This window comes from Phaethon aethereus (genome assembly GCF_964289735.1).
Source record: "Phaethon aethereus genome assembly, chromosome: Z".
Lineage (NCBI taxonomy): Eukaryota > Metazoa > Chordata > Aves > Phaethontiformes > Phaethontidae > Phaethon > Phaethon aethereus.
The window spans coordinates 83,589,794-83,603,632 of NC_138577.1; the positions used below are offsets into that span (position 1 = coordinate 83,589,794).

General features: G+C 37.3%; 1 protein-coding gene across 1 annotated transcript in view; it reads right to left on the reverse strand.

Annotated features, from left to right (window-relative positions):
- Window positions 1-273: 273 nt before the first annotated feature.
- The window catches only part of EDIL3 (EGF like repeats and discoidin domains 3), a gene marked incomplete at both ends in the record, with an annotated part of 263,433 nt that continues 249,867 nt past the window's right edge, over window positions 274-13,839 (reverse strand). Inside the window, 2 exons of the mRNA XM_082012856.1 lie at window positions 274-423; window positions 8,946-9,101. Of these exons, the coding sequence (XP_081868982.1) occupies window positions 274-423; window positions 8,946-9,101 (306 nt within the window). The remainder of the gene's footprint in view (window positions 424-8,945; window positions 9,102-13,839) is intronic.

Consider the following 13,839-nt stretch of genomic DNA (forward strand, 5'->3'; position numbering starts at 1 on the left):
ACACGTTTCAACTAGTGTGAACAACTCAAAGGAAAACTAGAAAGATAATTCCACAGCAGAAGGGACAACACTAACAGATTTCAAGGACAAAATTGGATTGGATCATTTAAAGGGCAGGCTTAGACCTCCTTGCGAAAGACAGTTAGCGGCCTACCATAAAATGAGCACTTGTTCATGAAAAACCCACTCAGCATCCTACAGGCTTTGCACAGTTTCTTCTACAGAGGGACTTCTAGCTACACCAAGAGCTGCAATGCCTAACGGAGATCCGCCTCAGTCCTCCGCTGTGCAGCCCAGCAGCTCCGACCGCAGGGTGATCCTGCCATACCACGACCATGGGAGAATGCGGATGTGCCGGGCGTAGATCGGAGGGTCGATGACGTTCTTACGGTGTGTGTCGTTGTCAAAATTTCCCTGGAACACCTGAAGGGCAAGTAATGAGAAGATTTAAGCCTACGTGGCTTAAGGAACAGCTGTGGTACACCCCTGATGTCCCTGGGCACCTCCCTGATCTCCATGCTGAGTTTGGATCATCTGGGCACCCAACTGATGCTGCAAAGAGCACATGCCTTTGCTAAGACCTGGGGATTTCATGGCATGCCAGGGACCTTGGAGCTGAGTATGAGCATGGCATGCTCAGCCCCAGTGCAGATTTAGCTTTACATTTGAAGCTTAATCTGCTGTTCTGCCAATGCCCAGGGCCCCGCTCTAAAAGTTACATAAAAATCATTAACATTTAAGAAATAAAATATCTTTTTACTTGGCATTTGTATCATATCAAATTAATTCCAGGAGGTCCTGTTATTGTTTCCAACAAAATAACATTAATAATTAAACTTAAGAAGAATTTTTATTGTACCACTTATGAATGCAGGTTGGATGCAACTATATAAGCCCTAGTAAAAGTTAGTGATTATCGAGGATACTATATTCTGTCAAACAAAAGTCAGCATATGAATTAAGGGCATCGGTTTATGATCACATTAAAAAATTCTAGCACGGTACAGTGCATGTTATGATGTTATGTCCACTAGTATGGGTTACCCAATACATAAGTGAGCTCCCAAACTTCTGTCTCTGTTAAAACAACGCTGGAATTTTCCCCTGGCAGCCACTACTTAAATTCAAAGGCCACAGCACCACTTTTTGGCAAAATGATCAGATTATTCTCTTGGGATATTTTCAGTTTTTATGGGAAATGTTCATTCTCTTCAAATGTCAGACAATTCACTTTGCATTTGTAAAAACTGTATTTGATGGCTTTTCAACTTGAAATGGATGAGTTTCGTTTGCTTCATGCAGAGAAGGAATATGGACCTCCTGACGAAATGCTTACATGACTGAATTAGTGCCGAATGACAAGTTTCCTGGAAGTTCTCAGGATAAATATCAGATATTGAATTCAGAAGAGGCTGATCTACTATTTTAGCCCTCAAGCTGGTTCTTTCGTGACATGTTTACAAAGCACTATATGAAAATCTTCACTTTTTGGTCTCTATGCTGCACTTTTTCTTTGAATTTCAAAAGCTTCTCTCAAGTGCTATCAATTTGACATCTTGAACAAAACATGTATCCTCCACAAGTGATGTTCTTTCACAAGTGATAAATTTCCCTTCTCATCTGGCATCTCACTAACACAGATATGGCAGTGTTAAAGCACCTAGGAGTTAAGATAGATGGACAAAATTGCAGACTGACCACAGAAAGAACAGTGCTGTGAGTCTAAGGAAAAAAAAGAAAAAATCACAGGAAAAATTGCTTGTTGCCCAAGTACAGTGTTGATTACATAAATCAGCTGGAGCTTAGGCTAAAAAGATTGCACCTGAATTTGAGTTTCTTTTGTTGCAATATAGCATACAATAAAAGGCAGTAAGCTTATTACTAAAGTTACAGAATGGCACCCCTCAATGTACAATATGCAGCTAGGAAAGCTTAAAATGTTTTTAATTTGATTTCTTGTGCGTGCATGTGGTATATCTGTTGATATTTTTTACAAAGCCATATGTTAAGCAGTGTAGAACTGCAGACAATTCTTGCTGCAGAGCTACTGGAGAATTTCTTCACTCCCTATTTTATTTTCCCTATGGAAAATGTATTTCAGAGATAACATGTAAATGAAGGCTTAGAACAAAAAAAATTGTTGTTTACCAGAAGAAGCCATCTACAGACCCAGTATTTGTATCTGAATACAGCTATGCAAAATAAATGAAAGTATGTGATGAAAACCAAGTAGCAAATGCAGCTGAACAATGTAGGATTATGTCATTTACTTACAGCAGGAAAACAAGAATTAAATTTTATTTCTAGATCATACATGATTTCATTAGGACTTGAAACTCATCTGTCTCAGAAGTTAATTTATGCAAACCTGTAATTCACCTTCCCTCAAAATTTGAGATCTGATTTCAAGAAATTAACTAAATGTGCTAAATCAGAAAAAGAATTTTAGGGAAATAAATTTAACAGAAAGTGAGGGAAGCTTTGTCACCTACATGAAATATAATATTTTAAGAGCTAATTTACTGGATGGTTTTGCTGTGGACCCATGGCAACTCTCTTACGGGAAAAATATATTCTTTGTAACTCTTCATTTTACTTCAGCCTAAGTTCACTAATAGAGACAAGAAACTTGGAAGGAGCAGGGAGGACAAAGGACAAAATCTTGACATCTGACTTGGAAGTAAAAAAAGTTATTTCTGTAGGAAATGTAATTTTTCTTCAATTACTTGTTGCTTTATGCACAAACAGTCAATACTAAATGAACCATCTAGGTGATTAAAATCTCCGGAAGAGCTGGTAGCCTCATACCATATATATTCACTTCTCACATTTCTTTCTGAGAAGTTTGTTTCAGTATACACCTGTGAAGACTGTAATGATTTACTAGAATTCAAGAAGCTGTTGTTGGAGTCATAATACATAGCTCTGTGCAATTTTTCAGATCAGAAAAAATGCCCAATGACAATAAATCCCAGACTGATAGTGGTCAAGTACTAAAGAGCAGACTGTAAGTTATTAACATGGCAGTGTATAAAGCCAGCGCATATCTTTGTTCTGAGTTCTGGATGGATGCAGATCTGATCCTGCCTTATCTCAAAGAGGAAATATACAGAGTGAAGTAGCAAGGTGGCCACAAGCACGTCTTTTTGCAAATTATTAAATGAACTAAGTCTTTTCAGCCTGAAAAGAGATATGATAGATGTCTATAAAATCATATGTGGCATGGAGAAAATCCATAGTGGGCAATATTGCCCGTTCCAAGACAAGGACTTTTCCACCCTGATCTTAGCCACCCTCCTTTCTTCTTCACAGAGCACTTTTCTCAGGACTGGCTGAAGATTCAGGAGTTGGTTGGCATGCAATGGACAGCTATGCAAAAGGGTCCAGTGCCAGGAGAAGGACCATTTTTTCCCTCTCCATGATACATGAATACAAATATGTGTTACAGGACCTGTATTATTTCTTCAAGTTCAGAATAGGAATCAGGCAGATAAGACTTCTAAACTTGCAAAACATACTGTCACATTCTTGTTATTTTTTACACTTGATCTATCTACTGATGCTACTAAAATGGGAATTTACTCCACTGTACATAGTTTATAAGTGCTTTATGATTAAAAAGTTCAAAGCCAAACAAAAAGAGAAACAAAAAGAGACCAACCTCGCTTCAAAAATTCGTATAGAAATTCAAGGTAAAGACTATTAATATGAGCATGCTGGCTTCCTTCAGCTCTTAGTGTGGTTCGAGGGAGAGAGATAGGTATGCTGGAGGCACAACCTAGAATGAGTATAGCTAGATCTTCATCTGATCCAAATCATGTTAACTCAGCTGAAAGTAACAGAAGTTACTCATAATTTAAACCAATGCAGAAAAAATAATTACTGTTAGATTATAAATATTATTTTAAATAATAATATTAAATAATAATAATTTAAATAATATTACTTTAGAAAATGTCCTTTAACTGTGCCAAGTATGTAGATTATATGTAGGAACTGTAAACCAGGTGTCATAATTAAACACCATACAGAAAAACCAGTAGCAAACCTAACAGAGAGATTTTTAACCTGACATGTTCTAACTTTTCATTTATAAGTAGGTTCCTGTCTTCCATTGCTATGGCACTTAACTAGACACGCAAAGCATAAAACTTATAACTAGTTCATCATTTTGTGCACAAATCCAGTGGCCGTTTGCATACTGGACATTGTCTACCTGCCGTTAATTGCACTGCTGACGGTTAATAATGATTGACAGCGCTGCAGACTGATAGACTCCTTTAGGCTACTTTCAAATGTTCTCATCTTATTTTAAAAAACAGCCTCTAAAATGCCATTTGACATTGCATCTGGCCTTGAGTTACCTACAGCAGGCTGTGCAATTTATAAATCACATGTGGAATGTGATTAAAAAAAAAAAAAGGTCACATTTGGTTTAGATGTCCTTAGCTTTGGAGGCGTAGTGAGCTACTGACCTCTAGTTGAGAAAAACAAGATAGCTATTAACTCAGGTCTTTTTTCTAGAATATATTTTCTTCCTACTTGCCAGCCTGCAAGGTAATTTATTTTGCTCCTTGAAGACAACAGGAAAAGATTTCATATTTTCCAGGCAACTCATTCAAACTATTTAAAATTAATGAGAAAGGCTTCATTTTTTAAAGACATGCTTTTTTTTTCCACCAGTACTTTTTCATCTGCATTCATAGAAGTTCAGCACAAATGTGAACTGAGATGACTGGCTGTTAAAATAGCTGAAGCCAAACAGAAGCTGCAGGAGCCACTGTTCTTGAAACGGCTTTTCCATTTGAAATGGTGCAAAGAAGAAAACTGAACACCATATTTCCCTATGTTTGAAAAAAATAATTTGTTGCAGATTGAGCAAAGATACAGGTGGCACATAGTGCACATCAATATCTTTTTGCTTTGTAAAATAACTTCACAAATGATGAAGAGGCAGAATTGAATAGCTTCAGGAATTCACTGAGATCCGCTGGTAACATTAGGACTCATCCTGATAACTGCTGAGCAGTGAGATGTTCAGCACCAGACAGGGTTAAGCTCTCAGCTCTTACTTCAATGTGTTTTAAAGTCACAATATTCATCCCAAAATCATTATTACCAGGCTACCAATATCTCAATAATTTCTGTGTCTGAGACACTCTTTTTATCTTTGCTTTCCCAAAATGTAAAATGACACATTTTGTTAGGACTTTAAAAGTAGCTATTTTTCTTTTGTTGTGTCTTCCTTTCCTTGAAAGTTTTTGGAAGCATCTTTCTTCTAAATTACTGGATGATTGTACAAGGATCACAGGATGAGTATAGGATAAGTAAATCACTTGCAGAGGAAATAAGAAATCTATATATTCTATCCTTCACAGATGAAATCAAGATGTTCAGTTAATAAATAGAATTTAGAGATTAAATGATGAATAATTTATGCTTGCTGCTGTTAATAGTTGCCAGTATATATCTGTATCTCCAGGGTACAGAAAAAACATTCCATGAAAGTTTCACTTTGCTGTGGAAACATGGTTTCTTCTACAGTGTTCTTGCATTTTCAGCCAAATCTTGTATCTTAACTTAAGCTAAGGAAATTGTTGTGGATCCTGTGCAACCCTACTACCAGACAGGACCAATGACACTCTTTCTCTTCTGCTCCCCCTGCATGAGGAACAGCGTTGCTTTTTCTTCAGCTGTTTTTATTTTTCATTTATATTTTTGTTCCACTGCACACAGGCCAGAGTGTGGCCCGTATTTCTAGTGCTATACATATGCAGTGGGCAAACCCCACCCGAGCACACTGCACCAACAACTAGCTGGAGCGGTGATGAAGGGTTTGGTGTCAAACTGAAAGTTTTTACTGGGTGACACTCCACGCCTCTGGCCGAATGTAATTTATGTATTCTCAGTAATGAAATGGATGATGGAAACAGATTTGCTTGTTAAAGTGCAGATGTGGCCAAGATTTTCCCATTTTGAAAAGTGGGATCAAAATTCAGAGTGGTCTTGACAAATTGAAGAAATGTGCAGAAGATCAATGGTGCAATTTAATAATGATGAGTAGCAAGGCAAACCTTAGGAAGTCATAACCAATGTCACAGGTACAATATGGAGAACGATGGAGCAGGCAGTAGTTCTGCACTGAAGATTGCAACACTACAAGCTTGGGAAACTACACTTCAGGAAGAGTTGGTCCAAGCAGAATGATCTGAGGTTGAGAAAACATACCCTTTGAGGAGAGACTGAAAGAATGAATATTATTTTTTCCCCAAGAAGAAATTGAGAAGAAATAAGTTAACGTGTTTCAACCAAAACAAACTGTCTGAAAAAGGAATATAAAATCAGATTTTTGTGTCCTCTGAGGACAGGGCAAAGGTACTGCAGGGAGGGGTATAAGCAACCTTTGCACCTTTAAGGGTATTCAAACACTGGAATAGACTGCTTATATAGCAGAATTTTTATCAGTGGTTGTTTCTACAAACATTTTAAATAATAATCTGATGAAGAATGGTGCAAGATATGATCATTGTATGAGGTGGAGGACAGACGCATGAATGAAGCCTTAGTTCTAACTAGGAAGAGTTTGCACCTGCTCCTAGGGTGGCAGGAAGGGACTTGGGCGTTGTTGAGTCCCGCTTTTCTGCTGAGAAGACCTCAGGGAACAGGAGGAATGGAACATCATCTCTTCATAGGTCAAGAGGTGTATGTTTAGGTGCTGTCTCAAGGTCCTTGCCAGTCCTACCTCCTATAAAGTTTTGCCAAGATCACTGACTGACATAATCTGGTATGTCAGACTCTGCCATCAGGCTTTTGACTTTTCCAGACTTATCAAATGAAAAAAATTAAAAATAGTAAAGATAGTTTGGATTAATGCTTGTGTATCAAAGACTGAGGTCTAGACTCATATAAAACGATCTTGTTTGTTTATTTCGTACAAATTTAAATTCAGAAGTTATAGCTTCTAATTTCCAGCGAAGTGTATTTGATCTCACTCTGCTTTTAATTGCTCTTGATTTGTTAAAGAATCATAATAAGATGCATCTATTTTATTCTTACGGATGTTAATCAATACAGGATGTGAGATGTTTTAATAAGACAGTGATTAAGAGTCTTCCATTGTTTCTAACGGACTATTCACAGCTACCAATCCAGTTGCTGATGAAAAAGAATGTAATTGCCTTGGCAAATGTTATAAAAAGTGTAGATTGGAACAGTGCTGTTAAGTGAGAGTGCATTTTCTTTTAGCTTTGCTTGTGACAGTTACTGTGTTTTTCACCAGATACCTGAATGCATGTTCGTTCCCTTTTTCAGTAAAATGAATGCAACAGTTTGCCAGTAGAAGTTTGGCTTGAAGAAGACATTTCTTTCACAGTAGATCTTTTGCTTCTGTTCTTAAATGCCAGGGATTTAAAATGGGATGTATACAAAGTACTGAAATGGCTATCTGTCATTTATATTGAATGCATTTACGGTACGTTTACAAAAGGTGAGTTGTTTGTTTCCAATTTTTATCTGACAACCAATTATATTAGACACATCCATAATCATTGGTGTCAGGACCTCTCAGTTGGATGGCTAAAACAACTGATTTTGTTTCTCCTATCTAAAATCCTTTATAATTTGATGGGGAAAAATCTCAGTGCTGGATAAAACTGCAGTGAACTGCCATTTGGCTTTTAAGAGTCGGACTTTACAGTGTTATCTTTGGATAATAATCTTACAAATGTAACGTGTCTATGCAGACGCACACGTACAGTTATGTACATATTTAATCCAGTAATTCAGGACACCTTCCCCTAAAAAATGGGTGTATATTTGAGCAATAATTTAAAATCAGTGAAATTTAAGAGATGCAGTTGTCTAACCTCTCATCAATAGCTCTACTTGTAGTCATACAACACATATCAATACATATCAAAAACTTTCTCATTACTTAAAAAAAAAAGAATTTAATTGACCTATATAAAGGGTCTTAATTTTTTACTGGAGAATTTTTATTTATTCTAAGAAAAATAAGAACAAGTGGGAACATTTATCGCCCTGAATACAGATGTTAAAGCCACCAGATTTGAGACATGCATTATCAGATACATCAGCCATCTGATATTTTTATTAATGTATCTTTTCTTTCAGTCAGATATAATCCCACTAAGATATTTAATAAATAATTCACATTTGGTCAGCTTGCTTAACATTTCCCTTAATCAATGCATATGTTGTAATCTCTTCTTAACAGGGGATATTATGAGTTCAGGTATTTGCATTACAAAAGTGTTATACAGTTAAAGGAAAGGTATAAGGAATACCACCCTAAATAACAGGAGAAAAGTTAAATGCTTCCAGGTAAATCAATCAGCTAACCTATACTTTCTTTACACCTCACATTAAACATTTGCAAAGGAAGTTGTGAAACTTTTAACATTTTGTATTCATTTAATTGTGTAATAAAAAATAATCTTTCCATTGAGTATTTGAAACCCTAGTGATTAACTTCCAGGAAAAAAAAATCAATCCAAAATGGTTGGGTAATGAAGTACACTAAAGATGTGCTTTACAGAAAATTACAGAAAATAGTGCGTAATTATCAAAATATGCACTGAGACACTGTTTCTGAATTTACAAATAAACCGCTATTTACATACCTTCTCCTCTAGAGTTAAAGGAAGAAATAATTCCAATAAATGGAGAATTGTAAAGTTTTATGTCCCATATTTAATAGCATTAAATCAGGTGCATTGCACTGATAGGTATGGTATTACTGCACTGTGAATGTCATTGTGTTATATGAGTCTTTTATTCACCTTGACTTTTATCTGTGGGATCCTATGCATATGGAACCCTATAAAGCAGGCAGCATGCAATAATCTACACACTTCCAGCACTGGAGTTACTACAGATGTAGTCCTCTCAATGCAACCGAAATACCAATTTTCTCTTTGCTTTACCTTATCCTTCTTTTGTTTTTCATCTTGATATATGTTCCAGTGCTCCCCATCGTTACTGTAAGCAAGCTTGTAGGACCCCACAAATTGGACGTGACCAAAATCTTTAGCTCCTTGGGTAATTATGCCAGTGATTTTTGTAGGGACAAGCAGGTCAACCTAAACAAAACAAAACAGAAATAAAACAAAACACAGGAGAGCGTAACTAGAACAGTTTCTGTTTGCAGTCTGACTTTGCACCGCATGAAAGCAAAATGCTGCCGCATGTCACACACTGTTTGCAGACAGTTTTGGATGCAGACAGGAAAACCAATGGTTGTTAGGAAGCCCCTTAGTGCATGGTGAAATTTAAGAGATGCAGTTGTCTAACCCCTCAGCAATAGCTCTATCTGTAGTCATACAACACATATCAATACATATCAAAAGCTTTCTCATTACTTAAAAAAAAATAATTTAATTGACCTATATGAAGGGTCATATGGGTCATATATATGAAGGGTCATATATATGAAGAGAGAGGACCTAGTCCAAGAGTTGGCTTTGAACTGCTTTGCAACCGTGCCTGCCGCATGCTGACACCATAGACATTAACTTTCGTTCTCGGAGCTCCAAGTCAATTCACTTTTGTTTCTTCGTCGTTACTTATTGTTTATACCACCTAACGGCACAACAGGGCTGATCTCACACCATTTTCCACCGTGCTAGGTGTCATACACGGTCCCAACAAAACAGCAGTCACCACTGCCAATAATTTGTAGACAAAAACTGTTCCCATGTGCTCCTGATAATCAGAATACAATATGCCAGAGGTTGATTACCCAGTGCCGTTCCATTTCCTTTGCAGTAAGAGAGTCTGTGCTTTACTAATTCTTTTAAAACATTTGCTATCACACTTCTTTTCCACTGAACTGAACTTCTTCCTTTAAGCCTTTATTTCTTTTTCTACCTCTAAAGCTCTGACTTTTTCATTTTTTTGGACTTATTTTATAATCTTAGCATGACTTTTAAAAATGCAAGGCAGGAATATTAAAGCCTAATAAAATCTGAGCTTTCAAGTGGCTTTCACGTGGGTCAGTACAGCTGTGATCAGTTCTTTTGAACCAGAATCCAACACTGAATATAACAGATTCAGGCCAGATGCCTTGGATTAAAATGATCAAGGAACAGAATACAATAACAGAAGTAAATTGACCTAATAACATATTTTTAGAGGAAGAATGGAGGTGTTGAATTCCCTATCAAAATTGACATTTTCTTGAAATGTGAAGGTAAAACTGAGGTTTCATTTTGTGTCTTCCAGCAATGCGGCAAGCCAGTAAAAAAAAAGAAAAAAAAAATAGATTTATTTCAAATAATAAATGGCTGTGAAGCAGCCGGCATTTTTAATATTGTCCGTTAAATCAGGTAAGAGAGACTAATAGTAAAAATATTACAGTAAAATGAGAAGAGTGCTGAACTCCATGACAAGATGAATGATATGTTTTTACAGAAATAAATTAAATAGAGAAGGTGAAGAAATAAAGAATCTCTTGCTGATCAAATGCTGAAGATGCAGTCTTGCAATTTTGGGAAGCTAAGGCCCCCTGAGCAAACTAGATTTTGACTGGAATGTGGGACAGAAGAACAGATGTGATACAAAGCATAAGAAATTAATCATGAGAAGAGAAGAAAAAATAAACAAGCATAAGAAGTCAGCTAGTCCAAGCCGATGCCTTTGAAAGATGGACGCTACAGTTTGGACTCTATAAAGAACAAAACACAGAAAAGTGTAAGAACATATTTATAAGAAAAGAAGAGGAAAAATGACTCTTTAGAGCAATCAGACAATGAAGACTGGACACCTCTGACCCAACATTTGAAGTCAGGTAGCACATAATGAGTAGCAAATCCTTTTAAGTAACAGAGTAAAGCTTCAATACTGAGATACAACGGGAAGTGGAAAATGTCATTGTCTGCTGATGGTCCAAGAGTTTTGGTTCTACCAGAATGAACTAATTTATTGCCATCTGATAACAGCAATGTTGTTCAGAGGAGCTCTCCAGAATATGAGGGAAGTATCCTCAGGAGGCAAAACTGTTTTTGTTTTCTCTTTGGTCAATGGAGAGAGAGGGACTTAATCAATGGTCACTCAGAACAGGAGTCTGTTTTGGATGCTCTCATGGACTGCTTGAAGGGATCTCCTTCTTCTGTAAGGAGTGCAGAGCGGCTTGCTTCCACAGCCTAAGTGGGCCTCTGGGAAATGAACACTGCTAATTAGTATAAGTCTTTCATGAATTAATAAACACCAGGTCTCCAGACCTTGATTCCAAGTATTTTTGAGTCTAAATGAACAGTCTGTTTTTCAAAAAGACTGATTTGGTAAGGAATCACTAATTGGTCCACACTTCCAGGCAGCATTTGAACTAACATTTCAGAGCCAACTTTAGATTCTCTTTATAAATAATTTTAACATTAGCATTTTTGAAGTGTAACCTCTTTTTAGCAGAGAATTCTTCTTCTACTAAAAGTCTCTCCTGTTTACTTGAAAAAATGCCTCCATAAAAAAGTTGTTTATTTTTAAAATGTTGAAAGTAATGTAAAAGGATTTCACAAATATTTAACATGGCCATGACACTCAGAGTATTTCTCATTGAAATTCAGAACAGGGAGAAAAAATTTTCATTAAGATTCAGAGGATTTCAGTGATAAAATCACAATAAATCTTTATTATCACACAGATCCAGTGTTAATAAAAATGTCCTGGTAACAATTGTTTTGTGCTTATAGGACATATCCAGTGGCCTTGTACTCTTGTTCAGAAAAATGATGTGGGAAGCTGAAAGCTAATTTTGCATATGTTCAGTGTTTTTCCGAAAGACTTACACAGCACTATGTAGAATATGTGTGTGTGTGTTTGTGTGTATGTATTATATTTTAAAAAAAATTAAAAAAATAGAAGTAATGAATAGACAGACTCTGTTCTAGGTCTTGACAATACAAACAATACATATTGCTAGAGATGAAGGAAAAGAATAAAAAGATAGAGCAACAGCATGTCCTTCTCATACTTTAGTACCTTATTTACGCATTTATTCATAAACTGATTAGAAGCCTTCAGGCAATAAACTTTGCTATTAACCTAGCGTTAACGAAATATAGTTTTTACTCTGTTGCTTTATTACCTTCTGCAAAGAGTTAATAGCCTTGCTTTTCATTCATCCTACTGAAAGTACTTTAGAGCAGAAAGGTGAGAAGAATTTGTCACAATTTCTAGGCAAAACATCTGCATTAAAATAGCTTAAATGCAAGTCATAACTTCCCATCAGGATGCAGAACACATTTATTCAGTTAGCACAGATTGCAAGTAACAGGCAATCAAACAAATTACCAGGGAGAGAAGTTGAATTAACACACAACCACTATGTACTCTTCAAAGCTGAATGTGATTAACAGGATCAGAATGTGACTTTGGCTTTTTTGACGCAGCAGAATTTAGAAGGAGGTAAAGGCAATTAGTCTGCAACTGATAGGATCATTAGCTGGTTACAAGATGAGCCATGGTTTACAGTTTAATGTACATTTCTACAAGCAGCTGATCAAAAAGCAGTTTAACATCTTGTGTCTGAAAGAACTCTCTTGGGCTACAGCTACTCCCTTTGTACATATCTGTTTCCCACCTTTCTTCAGATGTTAAAGACGATTCAGTGTGATTTGAAGGAGAATTAATTTAAGAAAAGCAGAAAGATAAACCCACCTGAATAGGAAACATTTTAATGAACCACCGCATGGATTCACAGCATGAACTGTGCGTCAGTGTGCAGTTAAACGTGGAATGACTAGTACTTGTACTGTAAGTAGGTCTTCTTGATCAGGAGAAAAGAGTCACATGCAGGCTCTGTCTTTGCTCTAAGCTCTGTCCTAACTCGGAGCTAATAAACCTTAACTCTCAGCATCTGATTATGCAGATGTGCCCGATCTCCATATAGCCACCTGAACTCCTTGAGAACTGCAACTTGCAGAAGCAGGGGCCTTCTACCTTGCAATACTCACTTCTTCTAAGAGCAGGAACATAAGGATGAAACACTTCTAGACATTTGGGACAGCTGCCCATAAACCAGTTTGGATCTGCCAGCAGTACAACTGCATTTGCATGCACTGTGCTTGAGCACAGCTCTACTGCGGTTGGACTCAAGACAGTCCTCAGGTGATGCATTGCCTACCACAACCTACTCGCTTGAGTCTTTGTTATATCAGGAAGCTCAGTACAAGTGGAGTAGAAGTGCCATGAAATAGCAACCATAACTTTCTGAACATCACCCCCCCCGCCCCCAATGCACCTTTTCCCTCTTCTATATACTTGGTGGAAACAAATTAAGTTCCAGGCATTTGCTGGGACTGTTAAGGAGGCAGGACAACAGGTGAATGATAAGCCATGTGTGGACAGGACTCAGAAGAGGAAGTGGGTAGCTTTCATGAGATCACATGTGGAAGATGAGTGATCACACAGCTGAAGGAGTCTCTCCTGGAACAGAAACACACACTGCGACTCTGGCTTACAAGAAGACAAGCCTCAAGAAGATCAAATTGCAGAAGTCTCCAGCGTCTCAGACATTAACACAGGAGATGGATAGCCTCGGATGGCAACTGGCTCTGGGTGGCCTTGCTTGATCGTGGGAGTTGGACCAAGATGACTCTCAGAATTCCCTTCCAAACTCAACCATTCTGTCATTCTCTGATATCTAGCAAAGCCCAGCCACACTGTCCAGAGCGTTGGATACGGGGAAATCACTAAGCACAGGTAGGCTGCGTTTACACCGTCAAGCAACACAGTCCAATGGAGGTAGATCTGTACAGCAAAGGGGCTGATATGGAGAAGAGGGTGTCCACACACAGTGTGTGCTGCAGGGTTTTTACTTCC